The sequence below is a fragment of the Cynara cardunculus genome (assembly GCF_001531365.2).
Source record: "Cynara cardunculus var. scolymus isolate 2C chromosome LG 8, CcrdV1, whole genome shotgun sequence".
NCBI classification, from domain to species: domain Eukaryota; kingdom Viridiplantae; phylum Streptophyta; class Magnoliopsida; order Asterales; family Asteraceae; genus Cynara; species Cynara cardunculus.
Window position 1 is genome coordinate 19,515,557 of NC_037535.1, and position 22,587 is coordinate 19,538,143.

The window sequence follows — 22,587 nt, forward strand, 5'->3', positions numbered from 1 at the left end:
ATTTAATTCCGGTTTGATACCACATAAGTTAATAAACACTTTTACAAAAAACATAAGTTGTTTTAAATAAGCAATCCCAAACACCCACTTAATAAATCAGCCAATGTGGACATTATGTTTTAACATTCAAATTTATAATAAACTATAAAAGTACTCGCGCAATATAGCGAGATATATCTCAACTTTAATCTTTCGTTTTATATATTCTATGTCGATGTTATAATACGATTTTTATGTGGTTTTGAGAAATGAATAATGTTTTTATTTTGGAATAAAATATAAATTTGAAGATATTACAAAATTTTAAAAATAAATATATCAATCTTAGTATCAAATTAACTATTTAAAAGTTTTTGTTTTTTGTGTAATTTCTTTAATTGAAATTTTCATTATAATTTAATATAGAGTTAATAACAAAATAATTTTTTTTTTGATTTAACAATATAATTTTTTTATAAGGATAATAATTAAGTATTCTGTTAAAACTCAATATTTATCTTAATTATATTTTAGATTTTTTATATTTAAAATAAAATGTTTATCTTGTATTTGATTATGTTTATCAGTAGTTAGTTACACGAATTCAAACATAAAGCTTTAATAAGTTGTACTTACATACAGTTTATTTGTAATCTTGAATTTTAATCAATATGCATCAATAAACAATACTTCATGCATAAAAAATGGTTTTTAAAAGTTTTTATGAGATGCTTTATAATATAAATAGGAACGTACTCACACATTGCAACGAGATACATCTCGATTTAAATGTTTTATTTTTGTTTGTCTTAGTCGGTGTTATAATACGATTTTATGTGGTTTTGAGAAAATGGTAATATTCTTATTTTTAAATAAAATATAAATTTGAAGATTATCATAAAAAATTGAAAAAACAATATTGATATTAGTATCAAACTAACTATTTAAAATTTCTTATTTTTGTATATTTCTTTACTTCTTTTATTTTTGATCTAATAATATAATTTTTATAAAGATAATAATCAATTATTTTATTAGAAATCAACGGTTATTCTAATTATATTTTAGATTTTTTATATTTAAAATAAGATATTTATCTGTTATTTGATTATGTATATCTACAGTTAGTTACACGAATTCAAATATGAAGCTTTATTAAGTTGTACTTACGTACATTTTACTTGTAATATTGAATTTTAAGTAATATGCATCAATAAACAGTAATTCATACATAATAAATGATTTTTAAGAATTTTTATGAAATGATTTATAGTATAGTATAAATACAAATTAAAAAGTTTTAAAAATATAAAACTAAATAATATATAGATATATCTGATTCAGGGTTTTGAATGTTGACTTTTGAATGGTTTTATCTTTGAACGATTGGCAATTAGATTTTACACGTAAATTGTATTTGATGATGATGATGATGATGATGATGATGATGATGATGATGATGATGATGATGATGATGATGATGATGATGATGATGATGACTGGCATAAATGAAATCCCAAACCTAAATCATAACAATCACACATGCAAATGACCATCTTCTTCTTCTTCTCCACCACACCAATCCTTCTCTTTCTCTTCCTTTCATGGCGGCTTACAGTTTCCACCGGAAAATAATGGAAGAGACACCCAACGCCACCATTTGCTTAATTCAATGTGATCCACAACAAAACCTCAACGGCCTTTGCATATCCCTCTGCTCTAAAGTCTGTCCCAACGTTTGCAACACCATTCAATCAGCACCGCCGCCCACCGACGATTACATCCTTATTCCACCACCAATACCCCACCACTCCTCACTCAGTCTTCCCCTCAAGATCTCCCTTGTTATCCTCGTTACCACTTTTTCTCTCTTCCTTCTCTACAGCCTCTACAAGTTGTACACTGTCTGGTACCGCTCAAGAAGCCGCCGCCGCCCGCCGCCGCCTGGAAATCAAGAAACTCTTGATGAATTTGTTGATCACGACGTTCTTGATCACCCCATCTGGTACATCAGGACTATCGGTCTTCAACCGTCAGTAATCAATGCAATTACCGTCGTGAAATATAGTAAAACCGATGGTCTCATCGAAGGAGCGGATTGCTCTGTTTGTTTGAGCGAGTTTCAAGAAGATGAGACGCTTAGATTATTACCCAAGTGTAATCATGCTTTTCACATATCTTGTATTGATACATGGCTCAGATCACACACAAATTGCCCTCTGTGTCGAGCCGGAATCGTCAAGAACACCACCACTTCGTCTTCATCCGACCAAAACTTGGATGATTCCGGTCAGATGGAAGAAACCCAGATGGCGATTTCGATTCCAGAGGAGGTTGATGGAGGACAAAGACTAAGGGAAGAAGATCATCAAGGTTCTGAATTGAGAATTGGGGTAGTCGATGAAGAAGATCTGAATAATAACAATAATAAAGGAGAAATGGTTGGTGGAGGTGGAACCAGTGATTTCTTGATCATAAGAAGGGCAGTTTCTTTGAACGATTATGCAGCTTGTAGGATTGGATCTGATGTAAATAATAATAATTATTATTCTGATCGCCATCAAGTTCAAATTCAACCTGTTGAAGGTGATTGGGTGTTGAGTAGAAGGGATTAGAGACATGTTCTGATTTGAAACCATTCCCAATTCCATGATTCTTGAGGTTTGGAAAGTTCTGTTTTCAAGTGATCACAGCAGGAGAAAGAACCCTAATTCATCAACATCTTGGCTCCCTTTTTCTTTCAAGTTACAGATACCAATTTCTCATTTCTGGGTGGGATGTTTTACTAAGTGAGATATCTCAACAACTCTCAACAAGCAAAGAGAGTCTTCATGTTTCATTTTCCTTTTGAAATTTCTGTTTTTCATTTAAAACTGCTTAACAGAACATATACTTGTGGTGGTGTTATGTCTCAATTGTTCATTAAAGAACAACTCCCACAAAAAATAATGGTTGTAAAATCTTGTTTTGTTTCTTGAACAAGAAACACAGAATTATAAGTGCACAGTTTTGCTGTTATCAAGTAATTATCAGTTCTGTTTTCAATCTCTTACTGTTATCAAGTAATTATCAGTTTCTTGAATATGTTTGAATCCAAAAACCATGATTTGATGTAGTTTTGGATTCATCTTTGATGATGATATGATGTAGTTTTGGATTCATCTTTGATGATGATATGATGTAGCTTCTTGATGGTGGTCCTGTCTCCTGATTTGATCTATTGAGCACATGAAATTTGGTCGTGTGTCAAGTCGAAACATTACATGTGGCAGTTCTTGATTCATATATATGTCAACTTGATCATGATATCGCCTTTTTTGGGTGTATAAATTTGCTGGTTTTTATGTCACAACCAACTTTGTGTGGATCATTTGAAGATGAACTCAGTTAAAGCATTAGCCGAATCACCTGATCTCAACTCCATCCCTTCTCTTTACGCCTACTCCAAAAACGCTACTGATTCCCCTGCTTCGGATCCTCAAGATCCAATCCCCACCATTGATTTTTCCTTACTCACCTCCGCTGATCCTGATCAACGGTCCCAAGTTATCCAGGAGCTCGATAAAGCCTGCAAAGATTGGGGCTTTTTTCAGGTACTTACTAGTTGCTGTCAACTATGAATTCAGTCACTTCAACTTCTTGTTTTAAGATCTTTTAATGATTTAATTGGGTTAAGGTGATTAATCATGGTGTGCCCGAGAGTTTGATGAAGATGGTTATGGAAAAAGCCGGTGAATTTTTCAATTTGACAGGGGAAGAGAAGCAAGATTTCCAGGAAAAGGATGTTCTTGATCCAATCAGGTATGGAACAAGCTTCAATTCTAAGAAGGATAAGGTCTTCTGTTGGAGGGACTTTCTCAAGGTTATCGTACACCCAGAGTTTCACTCTCCGAACACGCCCTTAGGTTTCAGGTAATCTACGTATTCTTGAAGTTCTGATGATACAACTTCATGCTAAAGTTACGTATTTGTCTGTGTTTTATTTCCAAGATTTCTTGTTTATGTCGGTTTTTCTAGAAAGGTGTCCCAGGCTATCTCATCCAGGTAAATCGTAACTGCAAGAAATCAGTCATGATAAACTCAGTAGCCATAATTGTATGTACGTCTGGAATCGAACCTAGACAGATGGAGTTCTTGTTGATTTGTTTATGTGGTCAGTGGAGGGTATTTTGGACATTTTAAGTAAACAATGTTTTTGGTGTTCAAGATGGTTACTCAAGAAGGGAGAAAAGGTCATAGAAGTACAACTTGGTAGGGTCTATTCAATGGCAAAAGACAAAAGGGTTACTTTCATATCCTCTGCTAATTCTTACCAAGATTGTGCTTGGTCAACAAAACAAACTCAAATCCCTTCTGAAGTGTCAAAATCAAACCTTTGTTTTCACGTTTCCAAAAACATGGTCATTTATTTTGGGACGAACGGAGTATTTTGACTTTGGGTCCAACCGAGTATCTTAAGCCGAGTGGTTGCGGCCATGTGGGTTCGAGGGTCGACGATCATATGTTGTGTTTCTTTGTAGTTTTCTTGTAAAAAGTGTGTTCCTTGATCCAAGATGTGCAGCTTATTGTGTTCTAAAAGGAGTCATATCTTTGACTTTTTTGAGGTCAAACAGACTAAAGTTGAACTTGTATTTTGATATGAAATCTTGAGGTTTTCAAGAATCAAGTGAAATGTGCACTGATACAAATCAAATAACCATCAATGGAGAAAAGTTCTGCTTTTGGATTTGTGAGAAATTCCATATCCATTTTGAATGTTGGAATTACAAGGTTTGACATCAAAAGTCAAAGGTTGAAGGGTTTAACATGTGATTGCAGTGAGGTTCTATTGGAGTACTCTAATAGAACAAGAGAAGTGGTAAGGGGTTTGCTTAGCGGGATATCGACGAGCCTTGGACTCGACCAATCGTACGTCGAAAAAGCGTTGAAATTGGAATCCGGTTTACAAATATGTATCGCCAATCTTTACCCTCCATGCCCACAACCAGAAGTTGCAATCGGGCTTCCGCCTCATTCTGACCATGGCCTCTTGACGCTCGTGATCAACAACGGTGTTAGCGGACTTCAAATCAAGCACGACGGCAAATGGATCGATGTGAAAGATACTCTTCCCAACTCGTTTCTAGTCAACACCGCGGACCAGCTTGAGGTACGCAAACAATGACCCTGGTGCACCAGGGTTCGTTTGCATCTTCAAATGATCCTTTAAAATCGAGATTTTAATTATCATACTATATGAAAGTTTATTGGCGTATTAAATATTTTAATAATATAGTTAATGTTAAAATAAATATTTCTTTTATTGGAGATTTTAACTTTTGCTTCTTCGTTTTAGAGAAATTATAGATAATATGTTGGAGATGCGTTTGTTTTTGGCAGATTTTCAGCAACGGGAAGTACAAGAGTGTGGAGCATCGTGCGGTGGTGAATGATGTAGTGACGAGGATATCGGTGGTTGTAGCGAACGGGCCGGCACTGGATGCGGTGGTGAGACCGGCGGATAAGTTGGTGGACGAAGAAAGGCGGCCGGTGGCATATATCCCGATGAAGTACGAAGAGTATTTGAAAATGCAACAAGGCAACCAAATCAACGGGAAAACTTGTTTGGACAGGGTTCGGGTATGAGGAGGAACCCGAATGTTTCCTTGATCAGTTGGTGCATGCTCCTGAATCAGTATTTGGTTAAGAATCAGTCTCTAAATTATTAAGAGGTGAATCTTATTTGACAAATAAAAAGTCTGTCTTTTAATGGTTCTAAAATCCTCTGAATGATTTTATATCTTGGACCTCTCTTAACCATTCATCGCCCTGATTTCGTTGTAAACAATTACCAAATAATTATATTTCATTTTGCACTATATCAGGAAAGTCTCTTCATCATCCTCACCACTTAATCATTCTATATCAAACCATTAAACAACTGCCAAACAACCCCTAAATCTAATAAACATATACCTAACATCTCCACTATTTGATGATGACAAAATCTTTCACAATTGAACACTTTCTAATACTGAATTGTTGTTACTTTAAACACAAAACAGTTCATAAAATATTTAAATGAAAAACACACATTTTTAATGAATCTAACTTCAACATATAAATACCAATGTTGTCTCTTCATCGACAAATTCAACTCTAAATTCTAAATTTAATTATATTCGACATTTTCAAAACTAGAGGTGCTTATGGGCTAGTTTGATCGGGTTGAAGACATTTGAACAACTCAACCCAATGCTTGCGGTTTGGAAAAATCTTAACCCAACCCAACTCAAACCAAAGTGCAACCCAACTCGTACGGGTTGGTCGGGTTGATACTTTGATATATTAAAATATTCTTCTAACCTTAGATATGTTATTTCTCTACTCAAAATTTATTTTTCATCGTCAACCATTTGATACAATTTATCCATATTTATTATATATATCACATTCAGTTAATTTTCTCAATTTACATATATATGTTCAGAGTTACTGAACATATATATGAATGAGTTATATATATAATATATTGAAAATATGTGTATATGAAAAGCATACATGATAGTATAATTGTCTAATGTATATATCAATAAAAATTCAACAATCATATTAAATCTAAGAAATAAAAGAATATTGGGTGAGGTTTTTGAGCACCCCTATCCAAAACCAATAAAAATGCTCCAAATTTAATTACCATTTATTATGGTTTAAATAGTTGAGTAAGGAAAGAAAGACAACAAAGTCAGGATGGCCGAGTGGTCTAAGGCGCCAGACTCAAGTTCTGGTCTTCGTGAGAGGGCGTGGGTTCAAATCCCACTTCTGACAATTTCTCTTTTTCAATTTTAAATTAAAAGGTCAAAGTCAACACAAAAAGTTAACCAATTTGCGAAGTGGGTTGGGTTCAAAACCTCCTTTTTAACATAACATCGTTTCTAACCATTTGAAGTGGGTTCCTGCATCTATTATGGTTATCGACCAGATCTCCACAATCCATATTTTAAATGGTTTTTTCATTTCACTCTTAGTCCAAACAGATTCGTTTTATGTAATCTGAATCAAATAATCAATGAAAACTGGTATCTTTTAATATATATATATATATATATATATATATATATATATATATATATATATATAATTCTAATCTAGATACTCTAAAATTTTAAATATAATGGTTCATGGTGGTTTAAATACGGTGATTTCGGACTATCTACAAAACAAGTGATCGTTCTGAGATTAGTCGGCTCACATAGCAAGTTAGATACTAATCAAGGTTTTTATGTTAACTTTGTTAACCAATCTTAATCATTAATTTTTACAATAAAGGGTTGTGATTAATAATAATAAAAAATTAAATTTTTAAATTCACAATTTCAAAGAACATATGTGAATAAAGAAAAAAAATGATATTTAGATAATTTTCTTTTTTATGTAACTCCCATATCATTAATTGGGAGTTACAAAATCAAAATATCTCATTATTTTTATTAATTTATTTTTGTTAATGTAAGAAACATATAAACACACACACATATATATATATATATATATATATGAACCATTATGTTAAATACAAACAAAAATTGACATATATATGAACTTAAACTGTATAACATTTATGAACACAATATAAATATAATAAAAATAGTTGTTACACGAAAGTAAATAAATAAAAAAATAAATATAAACACAATATGAACAATTTGTAAACACTATATATATATATATATATATATATATATATATGATATTGATGAAGCTTATATCGGACTCAGACTTTCTTTTTGTTACTTTGCTTCAATTCGAAAAAGAGTCCCCAAAATTCTTGCATAAGATAATGCCAACCCCTTTGCAATTAATTTCAAATATATATATTATATTATAAAATACAATATTTCAAATATATATATATATATATATATATAGTTCGTTTCAAATACAACTCATCATATTTGTACAACTAATGCAACCCAATAAATTAAGATATTTATAGAAATGATAAGAGTTCATTTATTATGATTTGAATATTTATAGAAGATCAATATGGTTTATTAATTATGATCAAAATACTTTATAATAAGAAACAATCAAAACTTTTATTAAATTACATATTAATCAGATAAAATGGACGGTTGAGATTGGGTTGTATTGATTGCATAAATGTCAAGGATTGTATAATTACCGACCTCTCTCTCTCTATATATATATATATATTATATTTTATAATTTTATGGGTTGCATTTCTTCTTTATATACAAACAGGAAATGGACTTGCATTGTGAATGAAATTATTTAATTAATTGTTTTTCCATTCTTTTAAATTCCAAGATTTCTCCACTTTACCATGACCGCCCTTCACACCACCACCACCACCACCAAACCGGAAATGCCATTCCACCATAAACATTCCCCACGCGCCACCGCCACCGCCACCACCCGCTTCTTCTCACCAAAACTCTCCGTCTACCTCTGCTCCATCTGCGTCACCCTTTTCATCCTCTTTCACATCAAAATCCTCCAAACCCCATTACCATCTTCCCCCAGTTCTCTATCCTTCCTCCATAACTGGCAAGAAAAATTCACCACCGCCGACGACGCTGACTCCGGTGGTTCATTATGCGCTCAGGATCTCAAATCCATGTCCGATAAGCTCCGAGAATCCGTCACCTTCCTCCCGTTGAAAGACCTCCGGTACGCCAACGCCGCCCTCGTGGGTCATACATGGTTCATGAGCTCGCTTTACGACACACATGAAGAAGGTGAAGTCCAATACCAACAATTCCCTTCCGAATCATCCAACGGCCGGATTCTCTGCATTAAAGGTCACGACAAACACGACGGTTCATGGAACTACTATGCACTAGCATACCCCGAATCCCTCCCCAAAAACGCCACCCTCGTCGGCGGCCGGACGTTTGTATCGTACAACCACTACGATTACGGCAACATCTGGCACGGATTATCCGCCATGGTTCCATTCATTGCGTGGCATATAAAAAACGGGTGCGCACTGCCCACTCGGTGGATTTTATACCATTGGGGTGAGGTACGGACTGGGATGAGCCCATGGTTGAGTACGTTAATGGAGGCCACGTTCGGCGGGCCGATGAATATCGAGAAATTCGACGACGGCGGTGACGATCAGGCGACGGTGTGTTACGAGGAGGCGGTGGTGATGAGGCATAATGAAGGAGGGATGTCGAGAGAGAAGAGAATGGGGGTTTATGATCTGGTTCGATGTAAGGCGAGGATGATGTGCAACGTTGAGTTGGATCGGAGCGACGGCGGCGAGATTGGGTTGACGTTGCTGATGAGAACAGGGCCGAGATCGTTTCGGAATGAGACGGCGGTGGTGGAGATCTTCGAGAGGGAGTGTAAGAAGGTTGAAAGCTGCCGTCTAAGGGTGGCGTATTCTAGCAATCTCACCATTTGTGACCAGGTTAGTATTTCTGTGGTTGATTGCATGGAATAAAATCTAGAGTATGTTCTCTATTTTAAATATAATAATATTATTTTTTTAAGAGGAAATTACAATTTTAGTCCCTGTAATTTGTTAAAATTATGAGTTTGGTTCTTATGTTTTGAAAATTATGGCTTTCAACCGTTTTGTCTTTTAACTTTGCTCTAAGAGATTTTTCCCTCATGTTTGACACCTTTCGTCCCTTCTCTTAAGCGCCGTTAACTTTTTCCGTCAAGTCCAATTAAATGAGAGGTATTATGGTCATTTTACCTGCTTTCTTTATCCTAGGGACCAAAAGTGAATTTTACTCTTTTAACTACTTACTGCAACATCAACATCACACAATCAAGACCCAATTTTTTGTAACTTGATTTAAATCGATCGTGGTTACATGAAATTTAAAATGAAAACCCTAGGTTCTCATATGGAGGAGGGTTGTTGACGATAGAGTTAGGAGGTGAAGAAAACCTTGGTGAACTGCAATTCACTGGCACCATAGTGGCCAGAGTTGATACCACCAAATAGTGGTTGTTACATGTGGGGTAATGGTAGAGTACGTTCCTTCATATCTTACGTTTGTGCTATAGATAAAAGGAAGAGATGGATGTCGACCCTTTGTGTCGAAAATGAGGGGCGGGTGAGGGTCATCTGTGATCGTTGCAATGGGGGGGGGGGGGGGAGGATTTTGTTGGAGATTTTGTAGGGGCGTGATTCATAGATTGGAGGCAGAGGTAGGATGCCGGAGGAGATGACAAATTTGTAATTCGTTTGTTTTTCTCACTTATGGGGATGGGGATAGGGATGAGAAAGACAGGCAGGATGGTTAAATGGTGGTGATTAGGGAACTATTTTCGACAAAAGGTGTGTCCGGGAAGAAGGGAAGGGTCCATTATTGGGGACAAAAAAATTGATTAATATTAAAATTTAAAATGAACAAAATACCCTTCATTTAAATGCATTTAACGAAAAAAGTTAACCGTTAGAAGGAGGGACGAAAATCATTATGAGGTACAAATCAATTAAAACAAAGTTGAGGGACGAAAACCATTAAAATTGACAAATGTTAGGGACCAAAAGTGAACTTTACTCTTATTTATTTGGATATAGTTATTATTATTATATTATTGAGTAAACTTTAAATTTGGTCCTTACAGTTTGTTGAAAAATTAAGACATTTTCCGTTCATATAATTTTGAAATTATAAGAAAACCATCGTGGTTTATACAAAAGTTTGGATTTGATCTCTTTCTTGAAATAACGTTAAATGAATGACATTTTTTCAATTTTTTCTTTCTTTTATCCAATCCGAATTGATTTTATAATTTTGGTTCATGTGGTTTTTGATCGAGTAAAAGACAAAAAATCGATAATATAAAAAAATGTCCTTTTTTTATTTTACAGCCATTAGAGAAAAGGACCAGATCTAGATATTTATACAAACTATGATGTTATCTTGTAATTTTAAGACTATAAAAATACATCTTGTAATTTCAAAACTATAAAGATAAATAATATTATAGGGGTGTTTGGGATTGCTTATTTTAAACAACTTATATTTTTCTACAAAAGTCTTTATCTACTTATTATAAGTTAAAATGGTTTAACTTATTCAAAAAGTCTTTATTACCGGTTTGACACCGTTATAAGCTGTTTATCCGAACACCCAAAAACACTTATTACCAATGCCACATATAAATAAATCAATAAATTATTTTTACAAGCAATCCCAAACTCTCCCAATTTTTGATATGGAATTGTACTTTGAGTAGACGTGAATTTGGCAAGAATTTATGGTTACTTTAGAGACTTCCGAAAGTGGAAAAGGTTTATTAATACATTAAACCAATAAAATTTAACTTTTAAATTGATCTTATTAATATTTATATTATATAAGCATTAGTTGTGTACCTGTGTAATGCGGCGGGAGCTGTGAATTTTAACGATTTTAAAGTTTTATTGGTTTTATTAGAGAAGATTTAAAGATGATATAAGTTACACTTAGTCTTTCCACATTAATACAATTTGAATAAATAAGAGTTATGGTTCCAATCACAGTCTATCGATGAAGAAAATTGTATGATAGTTTAAAATCTAATATATTTAAAATACAACATATTTAAACGACTCCACAAATGTGTTCGATTTACACCAAGAGCAAACAATCAAGAGATCGAGAGTGAGACCGAGAGTTGTAGATCAATTGAATGAGAGAACTTTTAATAACTCATGGTGAATATCAGTTTGAATCTCACCTTGGGGATGGGGAGAAGACATAGAGGTATGAGAGGGTGAAGACATAAAGGTATGAGAGGGTGAAGACATAAGTGAAAGATGTCAAAAGTATCTTGGAAACATAAAAAGAAAAGATAATAATGTGCATTGGTAACTTGTAATATATGTTATTTTATTTGTAGATTAAGAGATTTTAAGAATGAATGCATAAAATAGTAGTACTTAATGCATTATGAGTTGTTAAGACTTTGTATATAAATGTATAGTATTTTGTGCATCAAAAATTGTTTTTAAGACTTTTGATAAATCTGGTTTATAAGGTAGTATAGATAATTATATCTGAGTTTCTGTTTTTTTATTTATTTTTAATGTAAAAAAATGAACCTATTAAACAATTAAGACTCCGTATTTGGACTTTACAAGATTTTCTTGCAAAAAAAATGCAGGTGAAATTGATGGGTGCAACGGACATATTGGTTTCACCCCATGGTGCACAACTGACCAACCTTTTCCTAATGGATAGAAATAGTAGTGTCATGGAGTTCTTCCCCAAAGGTTGGCTCAAGTTGGCCGGTGTCGGCCAACTTGTCTACCAATGGATGGCTAGTTGGTCTGGGATGAGACATCAGGGAACTTGGCGGGACCCAAACGGCGATAACTGCCCTTACCCTGACGACGACCGTCGTTGTATGTCCATCTATAAGCATGGCCAGATCGGATACAATGAAACTTATTTTGCATACTGGACTTCGAAGGTTCTTAACGAGGTCAAAATGAGAAAATTCGAAGAAGCCTCGAAGGGAAACATAATTCCTACCAGGTGCGCTTGTAGCTAAAATGTAGAATTCTAGGTACATGAAGTCTAAGTTATTCGAGGATTCAAGCGTTGCGGCAAAAAAATGCATATCAGTAGATACATGGGTCAATTGTACCAATTTTAATTTCGTTGTACGTTTTTTTCGGTTCATTTGCTTAAGGATAAATTGCAACAAAATTAACTAACTTTTGAGTTTATTCATGTTTTATGGAATCAGATTACAAAAATTATATAATTACCATAAAAATAATTTCATTAAACTTTTCGAATGGTTTCGCCGAGATCCTTGAGGTAAATCTCTCAATGGCTACAAACACATATGTTAGGGATGAACCCATAAATTTTTTCAAATAGTGGTACCGTTTGACTATAAGAAACATATATCGGGATATTTTTTATAATGTTATAATTGGTCTGTTGGTCGCTTTATTGGTTTTCATATGTGAGGTCTTGTGCTCATCAGTCTTTTTAAAACATATAAAAGTAGTGTTAAAATATACTAAAAATTACGCCAAAATACACCAAAATGTATCATAAGTTGCATCAAAATATACCCAAGTAATATCTAATCTATATTAAACTAGTTTTTTTGCACCGTGCGTTGCACGGTGACGATAATTTTTTAGGAAAAAAAATCAAACTAAAKTTAAAATATTATAATGTCAGTTCATGGCTTCATTCATATATCATTTTTTTATTAGAGTTATAGAATATAAATATAATGATTTATTGACCTTCATATTTTTATTGTTCATGTTGTCATCCTCACAATTGTTGATATTGTTACGATCAATCATTCTAAATATATAACTAAAACTTTAAACCATCATTAAATAAAACTCTACAAAATATTAAACAGGACAATCTTTTTATTTATTTATCGAATATATAAAATTTTTTTTTTTTTTCTTTTTCATACAAAGTCTTTAATTCCGTCGCATAGCAAATCAGTTTATACCCAATAAAAAATATTATTTTTTTTCATTATGTATTTTAAATATGATATTATATAAATAAATAAATAAAACTTTAAACAAATTTAAATAATTTTAAGTATAATAAAACAAATAACATATATCATATAATTTAAATAATTTAATAAAAACAAACAAATACACATATAAAAACAAAATAAAATGTGATATTTGTATGTGTATTTATTTGCTTTAAAAAACGTTAAATGAGATATAATATGTAGATGAGATAAAAAACGGAATAGAAAACGAAAGGTTTAGAACATTTATGAGTTAATGAAAGATAATTAATATAACCAACAAAATAAATCCAAAATAAATCTAAAAATTTGAAAAAAAAATGAATTATGAAATAATTTTTCCACAAAGTGTAACATAAGATACTTCATATTTTATTTTTAGATTTATATAAAATAATGATGTCAAATGCTCAGTTAAGGACATCTATGGCTTGGAAAATTATTTGGAAGAAAATAATGAAATACACAATTTCATACACGGGTAAAAAAGTATTTAACTTATTTAACATTTCATAAATTAAAAACAATGAGAAAATCTCTTTTAAAAATCATTTTGTGACAATGTGTCACACCATTTATTGTAAGTTTATTTTAATTAGTAGATGAAAAGATGAAAATAACATAATGAATGTCCCTATGAAGTTATGTAATGTGAATGTTAAAGCTAATTAAGTTGGAAGTGGTCAAAAAAAGTCTTCTTATAATGTAATACATATTTATCATTTAGGGGTAGAATAATATAACTTATTTAATATTATAAAAACATTGACAAATCCTGGAGGAACACATGAAAATGTTTAGAGGTTTCATCTCAAAAAATGAAGAGGAAAATGTTGGAGGTTAAGCTTTTTAAAATTACCGAAACAACCTTATTAATGATTATTGTGAATGGAGTTTAAATTTGTTTTTTATAATATCTTGTAATCATAAATTATCAAAACTTTATTCGAATTTATATGATCAAATCGTAAACACAATCATGTCTTACGATAACAACAAATCCAACAATATTGAAAGAAAAAATATGTAATAACAAATTACATTTTGTAAATAATATAATTTTTACATACCTTTTAAAAAAAATTAAGTTTTCTTCAATTCTTATTTCTTCATTACTCACCAAATGATTTTTGTCAATTGAAAAAATATGAAGTAGTCAAAATTTAAATTATCAATCACRTATATAAATAACTATTGTTAATGAAGCTTAAATTCGAAAAAAGTTTATCATATCTTGTGATTACAAAATATCAAAATTTTATTCAAAWTTATATGATCAAATCATAAACACAATTTATATGATTCAATCATAAATACAATCATATCTATCCTATGATAACAACAAATCCAACAATATTGAAAAAGAAATATGTAATAACAAATCACATTTTTAATGAATATAATTTCTACATACCTTTTAAAATCTTTGAATTCTTCTTCAACTCTCACCTTCTTCATCATTCACCAAATGATTTTCTAGGATTTCATTTTGTTTATTATTGAAACTTTAAAAAACAAATTTCATTTAAGAAATAAAAGAAAGTAAATGGAAGAGCAAATCAAGAGTTGGAGGTTAAACTTGGTATATAAAATTACAAAAATAACCCAGTGAATTATGAGCTATACATTTCTCATCCAGGGGCAAAAAAGTCTTTAACATATTCAACATTTAAAAAAATCAAAAAAATGAGAAAAAAAAATAGGAGGAGTTCTAAGCATTAGAAAGCGCCACCTCATTATGCTTGGTTTCTCCTTTTATATATATATAGATTGAAGGTCGTGTCATGAACTATTCTTCACTTACATCATCCTATCTATTTCTTGTTGGGATACAACCATTTAACTTTCTTGTAACTTTTTTTGATGTCTAACAATATTCTGACCTAAGGATGTCTTTAATGATGAATATAAAATGTAAGTAATAGCCAATAAAAATAAAATGTTATTTTAAAATCTGAAAAATAAATAATGACCTACCCTCAGCGGTGGTATTTTCCCACCTCTATTGTTTGTTCCATCTCTAGAGCCTCCTGTTGTAGTCGTTTTTGAATGTTGAGTCTTGGCCTACCTTTTGACTTAACAGGTTTAGGTGGTGGGTCCTTCTTCTCATTCTTAGATATCCTAGCATTTTGTCGTGTTTCTAAGCAATTGGTACATGTCATAGCCTTCCCTGATTGAGCCATCGTGTATTATGGTTCTCTGATTCTGATTTCTTCCTCTTGACGGACGGTCTACCAGGAAAACTCTTCTTCTTAGGTAGGTTTGGTTTAATGAAAGGTGTTGGAGTCCACATGTTGCTCTCACTCAATGGTCTTATATGTTTCTTGTAGGCCATTTTGAATAGATCTTTACTAAACCATTCGCTTATATAATCCTCTAGATCATTGTTTATAAAGAGTATGGTGGATGGAATGTACACAGTCCATCAAAATGGCATGGTATACAACAGGTTATCCGGTAAGCACTAATCGAGTAAGATTATCAATATTTGACATGTTCATCCGGTAAGATAAGTGTCCCCCTAAGTACTTATCGAGTAAGCATTTGGTGAACAGTCCCTAAATGTCGTTAGTAATTGGGTTTGTAGTCGAGTCTTTTATTTAATTTCACATCTTCATTGCTTTCTTCGTTTTTAGTTTTGTTCGAATTATTAAACCCTCAGAGCAAACTTCTATTCATGTTAATAGTTTATAATCTTGTACAACTTAGACCATCACCATACTGTAATCAATCTGTATGTTACATTACCTACCTATACGTTTGTGGTATAAACGAAGAACACCCGGTTTGGGCCCAACAACAAAGCCCACTACCACTAGCCCATAACTAATACTCTTGTTCAAAATATCATATATCTATTTATATTTGTGCTAAAATAAGTGTCCACTTTCAAAAGTAAATAACCAAATTCTCAAATTTAGCCTTAATTAATGCACAAATATTCACTCAGTCATGCATGATGAGTGTTTCTTTATGATTCGATTCAAAGAATCTCCGTTACAGATTCATCCATGATATTTTCATCTCATACGACTCCTCTTAATCATTAAGCAATTAAGCCAAAATGGCTATATGGAATTAGCCAGGTACTCTCATTTATCCCCATTAAGCCACCTCAATCAAATTAATACAAAAAAAATGCAATATAAATGATCCAACCCTCTCTGTTTATCTCAATCAAACAACAATACGTTTTTATCCAAACAGACAAATTTAATCAACATACAACTTAATCCATACAATGCTTAATGGAAAAAAAAACTATAAACAATATATAGTTCAATGTGAAATTGCAACCACAAGGGTAGTCTTTGATTGGTTTAAGCTTGACTCCAAAGGTCAAAAGTACTAGGAGGTCTCAGGTTCAAATTCAAGGAGGAATAAAAATCCCCTTATAGTCATGGAGGTTCAAATGCAGTGACTCCAGGCTATCTGTAAAACAAATGGTCGTCCTAAAATTAGTCAGCTCGCATAACGGGTTAGATATTCAGATTAATATAAAAAAAATGTGAAATTGCAACTTCAAGTTACTATGTCATAATAACAATGTGAAAGCATATGATCCAAAAGCTTATCTCAAAGATAAATGTGTCCAAAAAGCTAAACAAACACAAAAGTGGCACCCTTTTCCAACACTCACTTTTGTAGTAATTTATAATATTTTACTTAAATCCATTATTTTTAATATATCACATGCAATGTATCTCAAAATACCAACTTTCAATCTTGGTTTCCATTATTGGAATCTAATTTCATTTCTTGGATTTGGGTCGGGATCCAATTCTCTCGTTTCCTGATCGAAAAAATGAAAAAGCAGAAGAACAGTAACAGGTTTCGTCTATTCCTTTCAGTTTTATTTTCATTGTTTTGTACAGTTTTGAATTACAGATTGGATGACATTTAAATTCAAGGTTAATGAGTAGGGTTTAGACATGGAGCTTATTCCGTATTGGTAGAGTTAACGTTTATCATGTATTTGAACGCGTTTATATGTTAGTTTTGTGAAGTTGAAACGTGTAGGTTTAAGAAGTTATATATAAACTGTAAGCATGCATTTATAAGATAAGTTAAAATACTTTATATATTTTTAGAGAAGGTTCTGGTAGAATGTCACTGAAGCCAATACCCTTAGAGAAGCTTTTTTGTAAACCTTCTCTAAAAGTACCTTTTAGTGACGCTCTTAAACCGTCACAAATACTTGAAAGCGTCACTAATAAATATTTTTTGAGAAGGTAAAATTGACTAACCTTTAGAGAAGCTTTGAAAGTGAATCTAAAGCCCGCAAAAAACGTCTCTAAAAGCTAACAAAAAAATACACCTTTCGGAATTCCTCCCTAAAACCTTTACCTACTCTTATATAGAGAAACTTTTTGACAGAAATGAAAAGCTTCTCTAAAACCTTTAGAGAAGCTTTTAAGACTGTTAAGTAAAAAACAAACGCTTCTGTGTAGGTCATTTTTCTTGTAGTGGTTAGTAAATCTTTTCTAAACTTACATTAATAATAAAACGGGTCAAATGAGTCAAAAGTCACTCAAAGTATATTTAAATAGGTACAACCTTTAAAAAATTTATTAACAAATCTTGACTGGAAATCTTGTAATCGTGTGATTGAATTCTAGATCATGTGAAGTTAAAACAAGATTGAACCTTTATAGCAAAAATACTGTAAAAGTTATTTAAAATAAAAAAATGGTTTTATGAGTCTTACGAAAATAGGCTGGTCTTAGGAGTGTTCAAAAATACTGTTGGACCACACAAACCGGCCGAACCAAGTCAAATCGGGCCGTTTTTGGCGGTTTGAGCGGTGTGGCGGTTTGGTTTGGAAAATAGTAAAACCGGGCAGTCCGGTCCGATCTGCGGTTTGGAACCGTTTTTGGATGGTTTGGACTAAACCGACCGCCAAATATATATATATATATATATATATATATATATAGAGGAGAGCGATCAAATGCAAACCACTCAATTTGTACAAACCGTGCAAACCGCATTCAACCAATCATAATTTTTTATTTTGTTCATTTTTTTGTAATTATGAGAGGTTGATTAATCATTTTTATTGTGGAGGGTGTTAATCATAGATATTATCATCTTCATTATTTTAATTTTAGAAAAATACATGAAACAGTTTCATTAATGTTAGAGAAATACATGAAACAGTTTCATTAAGTATTATATGAAACAATTTCACAACCATATATGAAACAACTTCATCAAAAAAATTATTATATGAACCAATTTCACAAGATTAAACAATTTCATGAAAAAATTTCATAAGATTAAACAATGAAATCGACAGATGAAGGTGGTTTGCACGGTTTACACAAATGAGGGCGGTTTTCATATATATATATATATATATATATATATATATAGGGTTGGGTTCACGTGAGACCAGCCTGTTTTCGTGAGACCCGTGAGACCAACATTTTACACGTAAACTTCACAGCAAAAACACTGTGAAGGTTTAAAAAAAGTCAAACCTTCACAGCAAAAACACTGTGAAGGTTTTAAAAAGTCACCTTTACAGCATGTTTTAATAAACAAAAACTTTTAAATAGTTAATTTGATATTAATATCGATATATTTTTTCAAATTTATTTTTATTCAAAAGTAAAACATTATCTTTCTCAAATTCACATGAATTATATTATATCAACAAACAAAAAATAAAATAAAATATTAAAAAAAATGTATCTCGCTCATTATATCGCGCGAGTACGATTTTAATATTCTTAAAAGATTTTTCAAAAATCTAAACTTGTTTTGTTCAATTATTTAAAATCAATAAAAGGATTTCTTTTTGGTCTCTCTAAAAAGAGCAGAGAGTCTTGAAATAGCAAAGAAATCTCACATTTCAGAAAAGAATTCATGTGAGATTTTCCATTTTTGGTCATTCTTCTTCACTTGTATTCCTCCCCTCCTTCTTCTTCCACCATCACTTTCTTCATCATTTCTCTGGTTTCATCATGTGGGATTCAGAATCTGAATCAACGAACTACAATGGAGTTCTTACCCTCAATCATGCCGTTCAGACCGATCGATTTGAACAAAGAGGTCGATCCTGGTAATCGTCCATCCATCTCTCTTAATCTTCTCAAAATCATCCATGCAAATTCTCATATTTCATTGTTCTTATCAAAACAGGTATGTTGCAACTCATATCCCAAGTGATTTCCTGGTCCAAATCGGTGGTTTTAGCTTCCATTTGCACAAGGTATCGACTTTATGGAACTCGAACTGTTTTGGGTTCTACAGATTTTGATTTCTTATTCGTAAAAATCTGACGAACACCTGTACTGTGTGTTTTTGTGTGTGTGTTTGATTCAAATTTCGAAGTCTCCCCTGCTTTCGAAAAGTGGAAAAATGAACAGAATCATACAAGAATCGAAAGAAATCGACTCCAAAAAGGTAATTCTAGATGATTTACCAGGTGGGGCGGAATCTTTCGAGCTAGCTGCAAAATTCTGCTATGGAATCGCCATTGATCTGACCTCCACCGTAATCGCCGGTCTCCGATGTGCCGCCGAATACCTCGAGATGACGGAGGAATTCGAAGAAGGGAATCTGATCTTCAAAACCGAAGCTTTTCTCAACTATGTGGTGATGTCTTCATGGAAAGATTCGATCTTGGTGCTTAAAAGTTGCGAAAAACTGTCTCCGTGGGCCGAAAACCTCCAGATCGTTAGGCGGTGCAGCGAATCGGTTGCACTGAAAGCCTGCGCTGGTCATAACAGAGTCCGGTGGAAGCAGACCGGAAAACAGGATTCGAGCCCAAGTCGGAGCCGGGTTCTTCCCGATTGGTGGTGTGAAGATATTTCGATCCTTAACATCGACCATTTCGTTCGTGTGATTACTGCGATTAAAGTCAAGGGAATGCGGTACGAATTGATTGGATCCGCGATCATGCATTACGCTACGAAATCGCTTCCGGGGATGATCAAAGAGGGTTCGACCGGTTCGGTGGAAGAAGGAGCCAGCAGCAGCAACAGTGCCACCGCAACCGGTGGTGATTGGAACTGCCGGCTCCATATGATCATAGCCGTGAATAAAGGCGATCATTCTTCGAGCCCGCAGGGGAGATGTCAAAGAATGATCATCGAGAGCCTAATTAGTATCATCCCGTCACAAAACGATAGCGTCTCGTGTAGCTTTCTCCTTCGGCTGTTAAGATTAGCAACTATGGTCGATGTGGCACCGGCTTTGATCACGGAACTCGAGAAACGAGTCGGGATGCAGCTTGAACAAGCTACATTGGCCGATCTTTTGATTCCGTCTTATAACCGAAGCGAGACGATGTATGATGTCGATCTTTTTCAGAGAGTTTTGGAGCATTTTTTGATTCAAGAAAAGATGGAAATCTCGAGCCCCAGAAGGCAACCGATGATCGATAAAAACAAAGGGACTCGAGGTGGTAACGACTCGAGTGCCAAGATGAAAGTTGCTCGGCTTGTTGACGGTTATCTTACCGAGGTTTCGAAGGATAAAAACCTTTCGTTACCGAAGTTTCAGGTCCTAGTCGAGGCTTTGCCGGAATCGGCACGAAGTTGCGACGATGGCATATATCGCGCAATCGATTCATATTTAAAGGTACCCTCTTGTATTTTTCTCTTTTGCTAGCCCGAAAATTGCTTGATTTGGTAAAGAACCACTACGACAATAACGTACGTCTAAATGTTATAATAAACAGTAGAACGCTCCTCGACGTTGTTTAGAAGCGAAATCCCAAATACAATCTATCAAAACCATCGATTTTTTCGATTTGCAGGCTCATCCGATGCTCCAAGAACACGACCGCAGGAGGCTATGCAAAGTCATGGACATCCAAAAGCTCTCGCTAGACGCCTGCAGACACGCTGCTCAAAACGAAAGGCTTCCCCTTAGAGTCGTGGTCCAAGTCATCTTCTCGGAGCAGATCAAGCTCAGCAACACTATAGCCAACACTGTCTACAAAGCCTCCGGCGAACCAAACTACCAACCGATCATTCCTAACCGGAAAACTTTACTCGAAGAAACACCACAGTCGTTTCAGGACGGATGGGCAACGGCCAAAAAGGACATTACCACGCTCAAGTTCGATGTAGAAACCGTGAAAACGAAGTACTTAGAGCTTCAACACGATATCGAGAGTTTGCAAAGGCAGTACGATAAGATAACGAAGTTGAAACACCGGTCGGCATGGTCGAGCGGATGGAAGAAGCTGAGCAAGATAACCAAGATTACGACCATTGAGGATACCGGAATCGGGTCTCAAGGTAACACGGAACACACCGTGAAAACGCCAAGAAGGTGGAGGAATTCGCTTTCTTAAAAGTTAAAACTCAATTGCAAACAGGGACGGACCCAAGAATTTTTGGATATAGTGGCACCATATGAAACGGTTGCACCTTCTAGAATAAAACGGCTGCACCGTTCACGAACCTAATTTTTTTACCTTACTACGGAGAAACAATATGATGGCACGTACCATTTAACCACCCCTCTAGTAGGTCCCTCTATAATCGCAAAAGTCACTTTCTTAATTGGATTATGAAAAGAACCTATCATGGTTAAACCTAACCTGATCCAAGACATCTCTTGATTAGCCTAACCCAACTCATGGTTAACCTAACCCACCTAAATGTGTCGAACCAACAACACATGCCATAACATCACAACTCATGATGATTGCTCACATCACATGTCTTTTCATGTGACCATGTCCACCATGAGGAAGACTAATAACATCCCTATCATTTACTTACGACACTCTTATACAACTATGTGATCATTACTCTTTTTGTTTTTTCTTTGGGGGAGGCTAATGGCACCCCTATCAATTGCCATTAGCACCCTTAAAACTAGTTGTCATTATTGTTTTTAATGTCTTTTTGTTTTTTTTTTATGTTTTTTAATTGTTATTTTAATTTATTTTTAAAGAAATTTCAGTTTAATATAAATTTTTTATTTTGTTTTTTCTGTTTATTTATATTATATTTTGATTAATACAAATTATTAATAAATATATATTTTTTATCGTATATATGTTATATTTTAACTAGAAGCGTATTCGCGCAATACAGCGAGATACATCGTGATTTTAATATTTCATTTTATTATTTATCTCAGTCGATGTTATAATAT

The 22,587-nt window shown here is 33.5% G+C and overlaps 4 protein-coding genes and 1 non-coding gene across 6 annotated transcripts; all 5 read left to right on the plus strand.

Moving 5' to 3' along the window:
* Positions 1 to 1,497: 1,497 nt before the first annotated feature.
* Positions 1,498 to 3,022, plus strand: LOC112517250 (RING-H2 finger protein ATL54). Its single transcript, XM_025124623.1, has one exon. It carries the CDS (start codon positions 1,584 to 1,586, stop codon positions 2,592 to 2,594), a length of 1,011 nt encoding a protein of 336 aa, XP_024980391.1. The 5' UTR covers positions 1,498 to 1,583; the 3' UTR covers positions 2,595 to 3,022.
* A 270-nt stretch (positions 3,023 to 3,292) lies between these two features.
* LOC112517066 (protein DMR6-LIKE OXYGENASE 2-like) lies at positions 3,293 to 5,724 on the plus strand. Of its 2 annotated transcripts, none has more exons than XM_025124377.1 (4): positions 3,293 to 3,572; positions 3,656 to 3,891; positions 4,750 to 5,128; positions 5,359 to 5,724. In XM_025124377.1, exons 1-4 carry the CDS (start codon positions 3,357 to 3,359, stop codon positions 5,602 to 5,604), a joined length of 1,077 nt encoding a protein of 358 aa, XP_024980145.1. In that variant the 5' UTR covers positions 3,293 to 3,356; the 3' UTR covers positions 5,605 to 5,724. The 2 variants fall into 2 exon arrangements, with proteins under 2 accessions (XP_024980145.1, XP_024980146.1); XM_025124378.1 differs by having other exon boundaries at positions 4,798 to 5,128.
* A 978-nt stretch (positions 5,725 to 6,702) lies between these two features.
* On the plus strand, positions 6,703 to 6,786 carry TRNAL-CAA. The gene has a single exon. It is a non-coding gene; the product is annotated as a tRNA-Leu (tRNA).
* A 1,519-nt stretch (positions 6,787 to 8,305) lies between these two features.
* On the plus strand, positions 8,306 to 12,614 carry LOC112516276. The gene is made up of 2 exons (XM_025123294.1): positions 8,306 to 9,400; positions 12,100 to 12,614. Exons 1-2 carry the CDS (start codon positions 8,306 to 8,308, stop codon positions 12,487 to 12,489), a joined length of 1,485 nt encoding a protein of 494 aa, XP_024979062.1. The 3' UTR covers positions 12,490 to 12,614.
* A 6,819-nt stretch (positions 12,615 to 19,433) lies between these two features.
* On the plus strand, positions 19,434 to 21,775 carry LOC112517406 (root phototropism protein 3-like). The gene is made up of 4 exons (XM_025124830.1): positions 19,434 to 19,531; positions 19,612 to 19,681; positions 19,804 to 21,054; positions 21,233 to 21,775. Exons 1-4 carry the CDS (start codon positions 19,434 to 19,436, stop codon positions 21,773 to 21,775), a joined length of 1,962 nt encoding a protein of 653 aa, XP_024980598.1.
* The last annotated feature ends 812 nt before the right edge of the window (positions 21,776 to 22,587 follow it).

Bases quoted from the DNA above. Each gene is read 5' to 3' on its own strand.
- LOC112517406 (XM_025124830.1), top strand. From the start codon at position 19,434: ATGTGGGATTCAGAATCTGAATCAACGAACTACAATGGAGTTCTTACC. The intron at 19,532-19,611 runs GTAATCGTCCAT...TTATCAAAACAG, and splicing joins GAACAAAGAGGTCGATCCTG to GTATGTTGCAACTCATATCC. The intron at 21,055-21,232 runs GTACCCTCTTGT...TTCGATTTGCAG, and splicing joins CAATCGATTCATATTTAAAG to GCTCATCCGATGCTCCAAGA.
- LOC112517066 (XM_025124377.1), top strand. From the start codon at position 3,357: ATGAACTCAGTTAAAGCATTAGCCGAATCACCTGATCTCAACTCCATC. The intron at 3,573-3,655 runs GTACTTACTAGT...AATTGGGTTAAG, and splicing joins AAGATTGGGGCTTTTTTCAG to GTGATTAATCATGGTGTGCC. The intron at 3,892-4,749 runs GTAATCTACGTA...TGGAATTACAAG, and splicing joins AACACGCCCTTAGGTTTCAG to GTTTGACATCAAAAGTCAAA.
- LOC112516276 (XM_025123294.1), top strand. From the start codon at position 8,306: ATGACCGCCCTTCACACCACCACCACCACCACCAAACCGGAAATGCCA. The intron at 9,401-12,099 runs GTTAGTATTTCT...AAAAAAATGCAG, and splicing joins ATCTCACCATTTGTGACCAG to GTGAAATTGATGGGTGCAAC.
- LOC112517250 (XM_025124623.1), top strand. From the start codon at position 1,584: ATGGCGGCTTACAGTTTCCACCGGAAAATAATGGAAGAGACACCCAAC.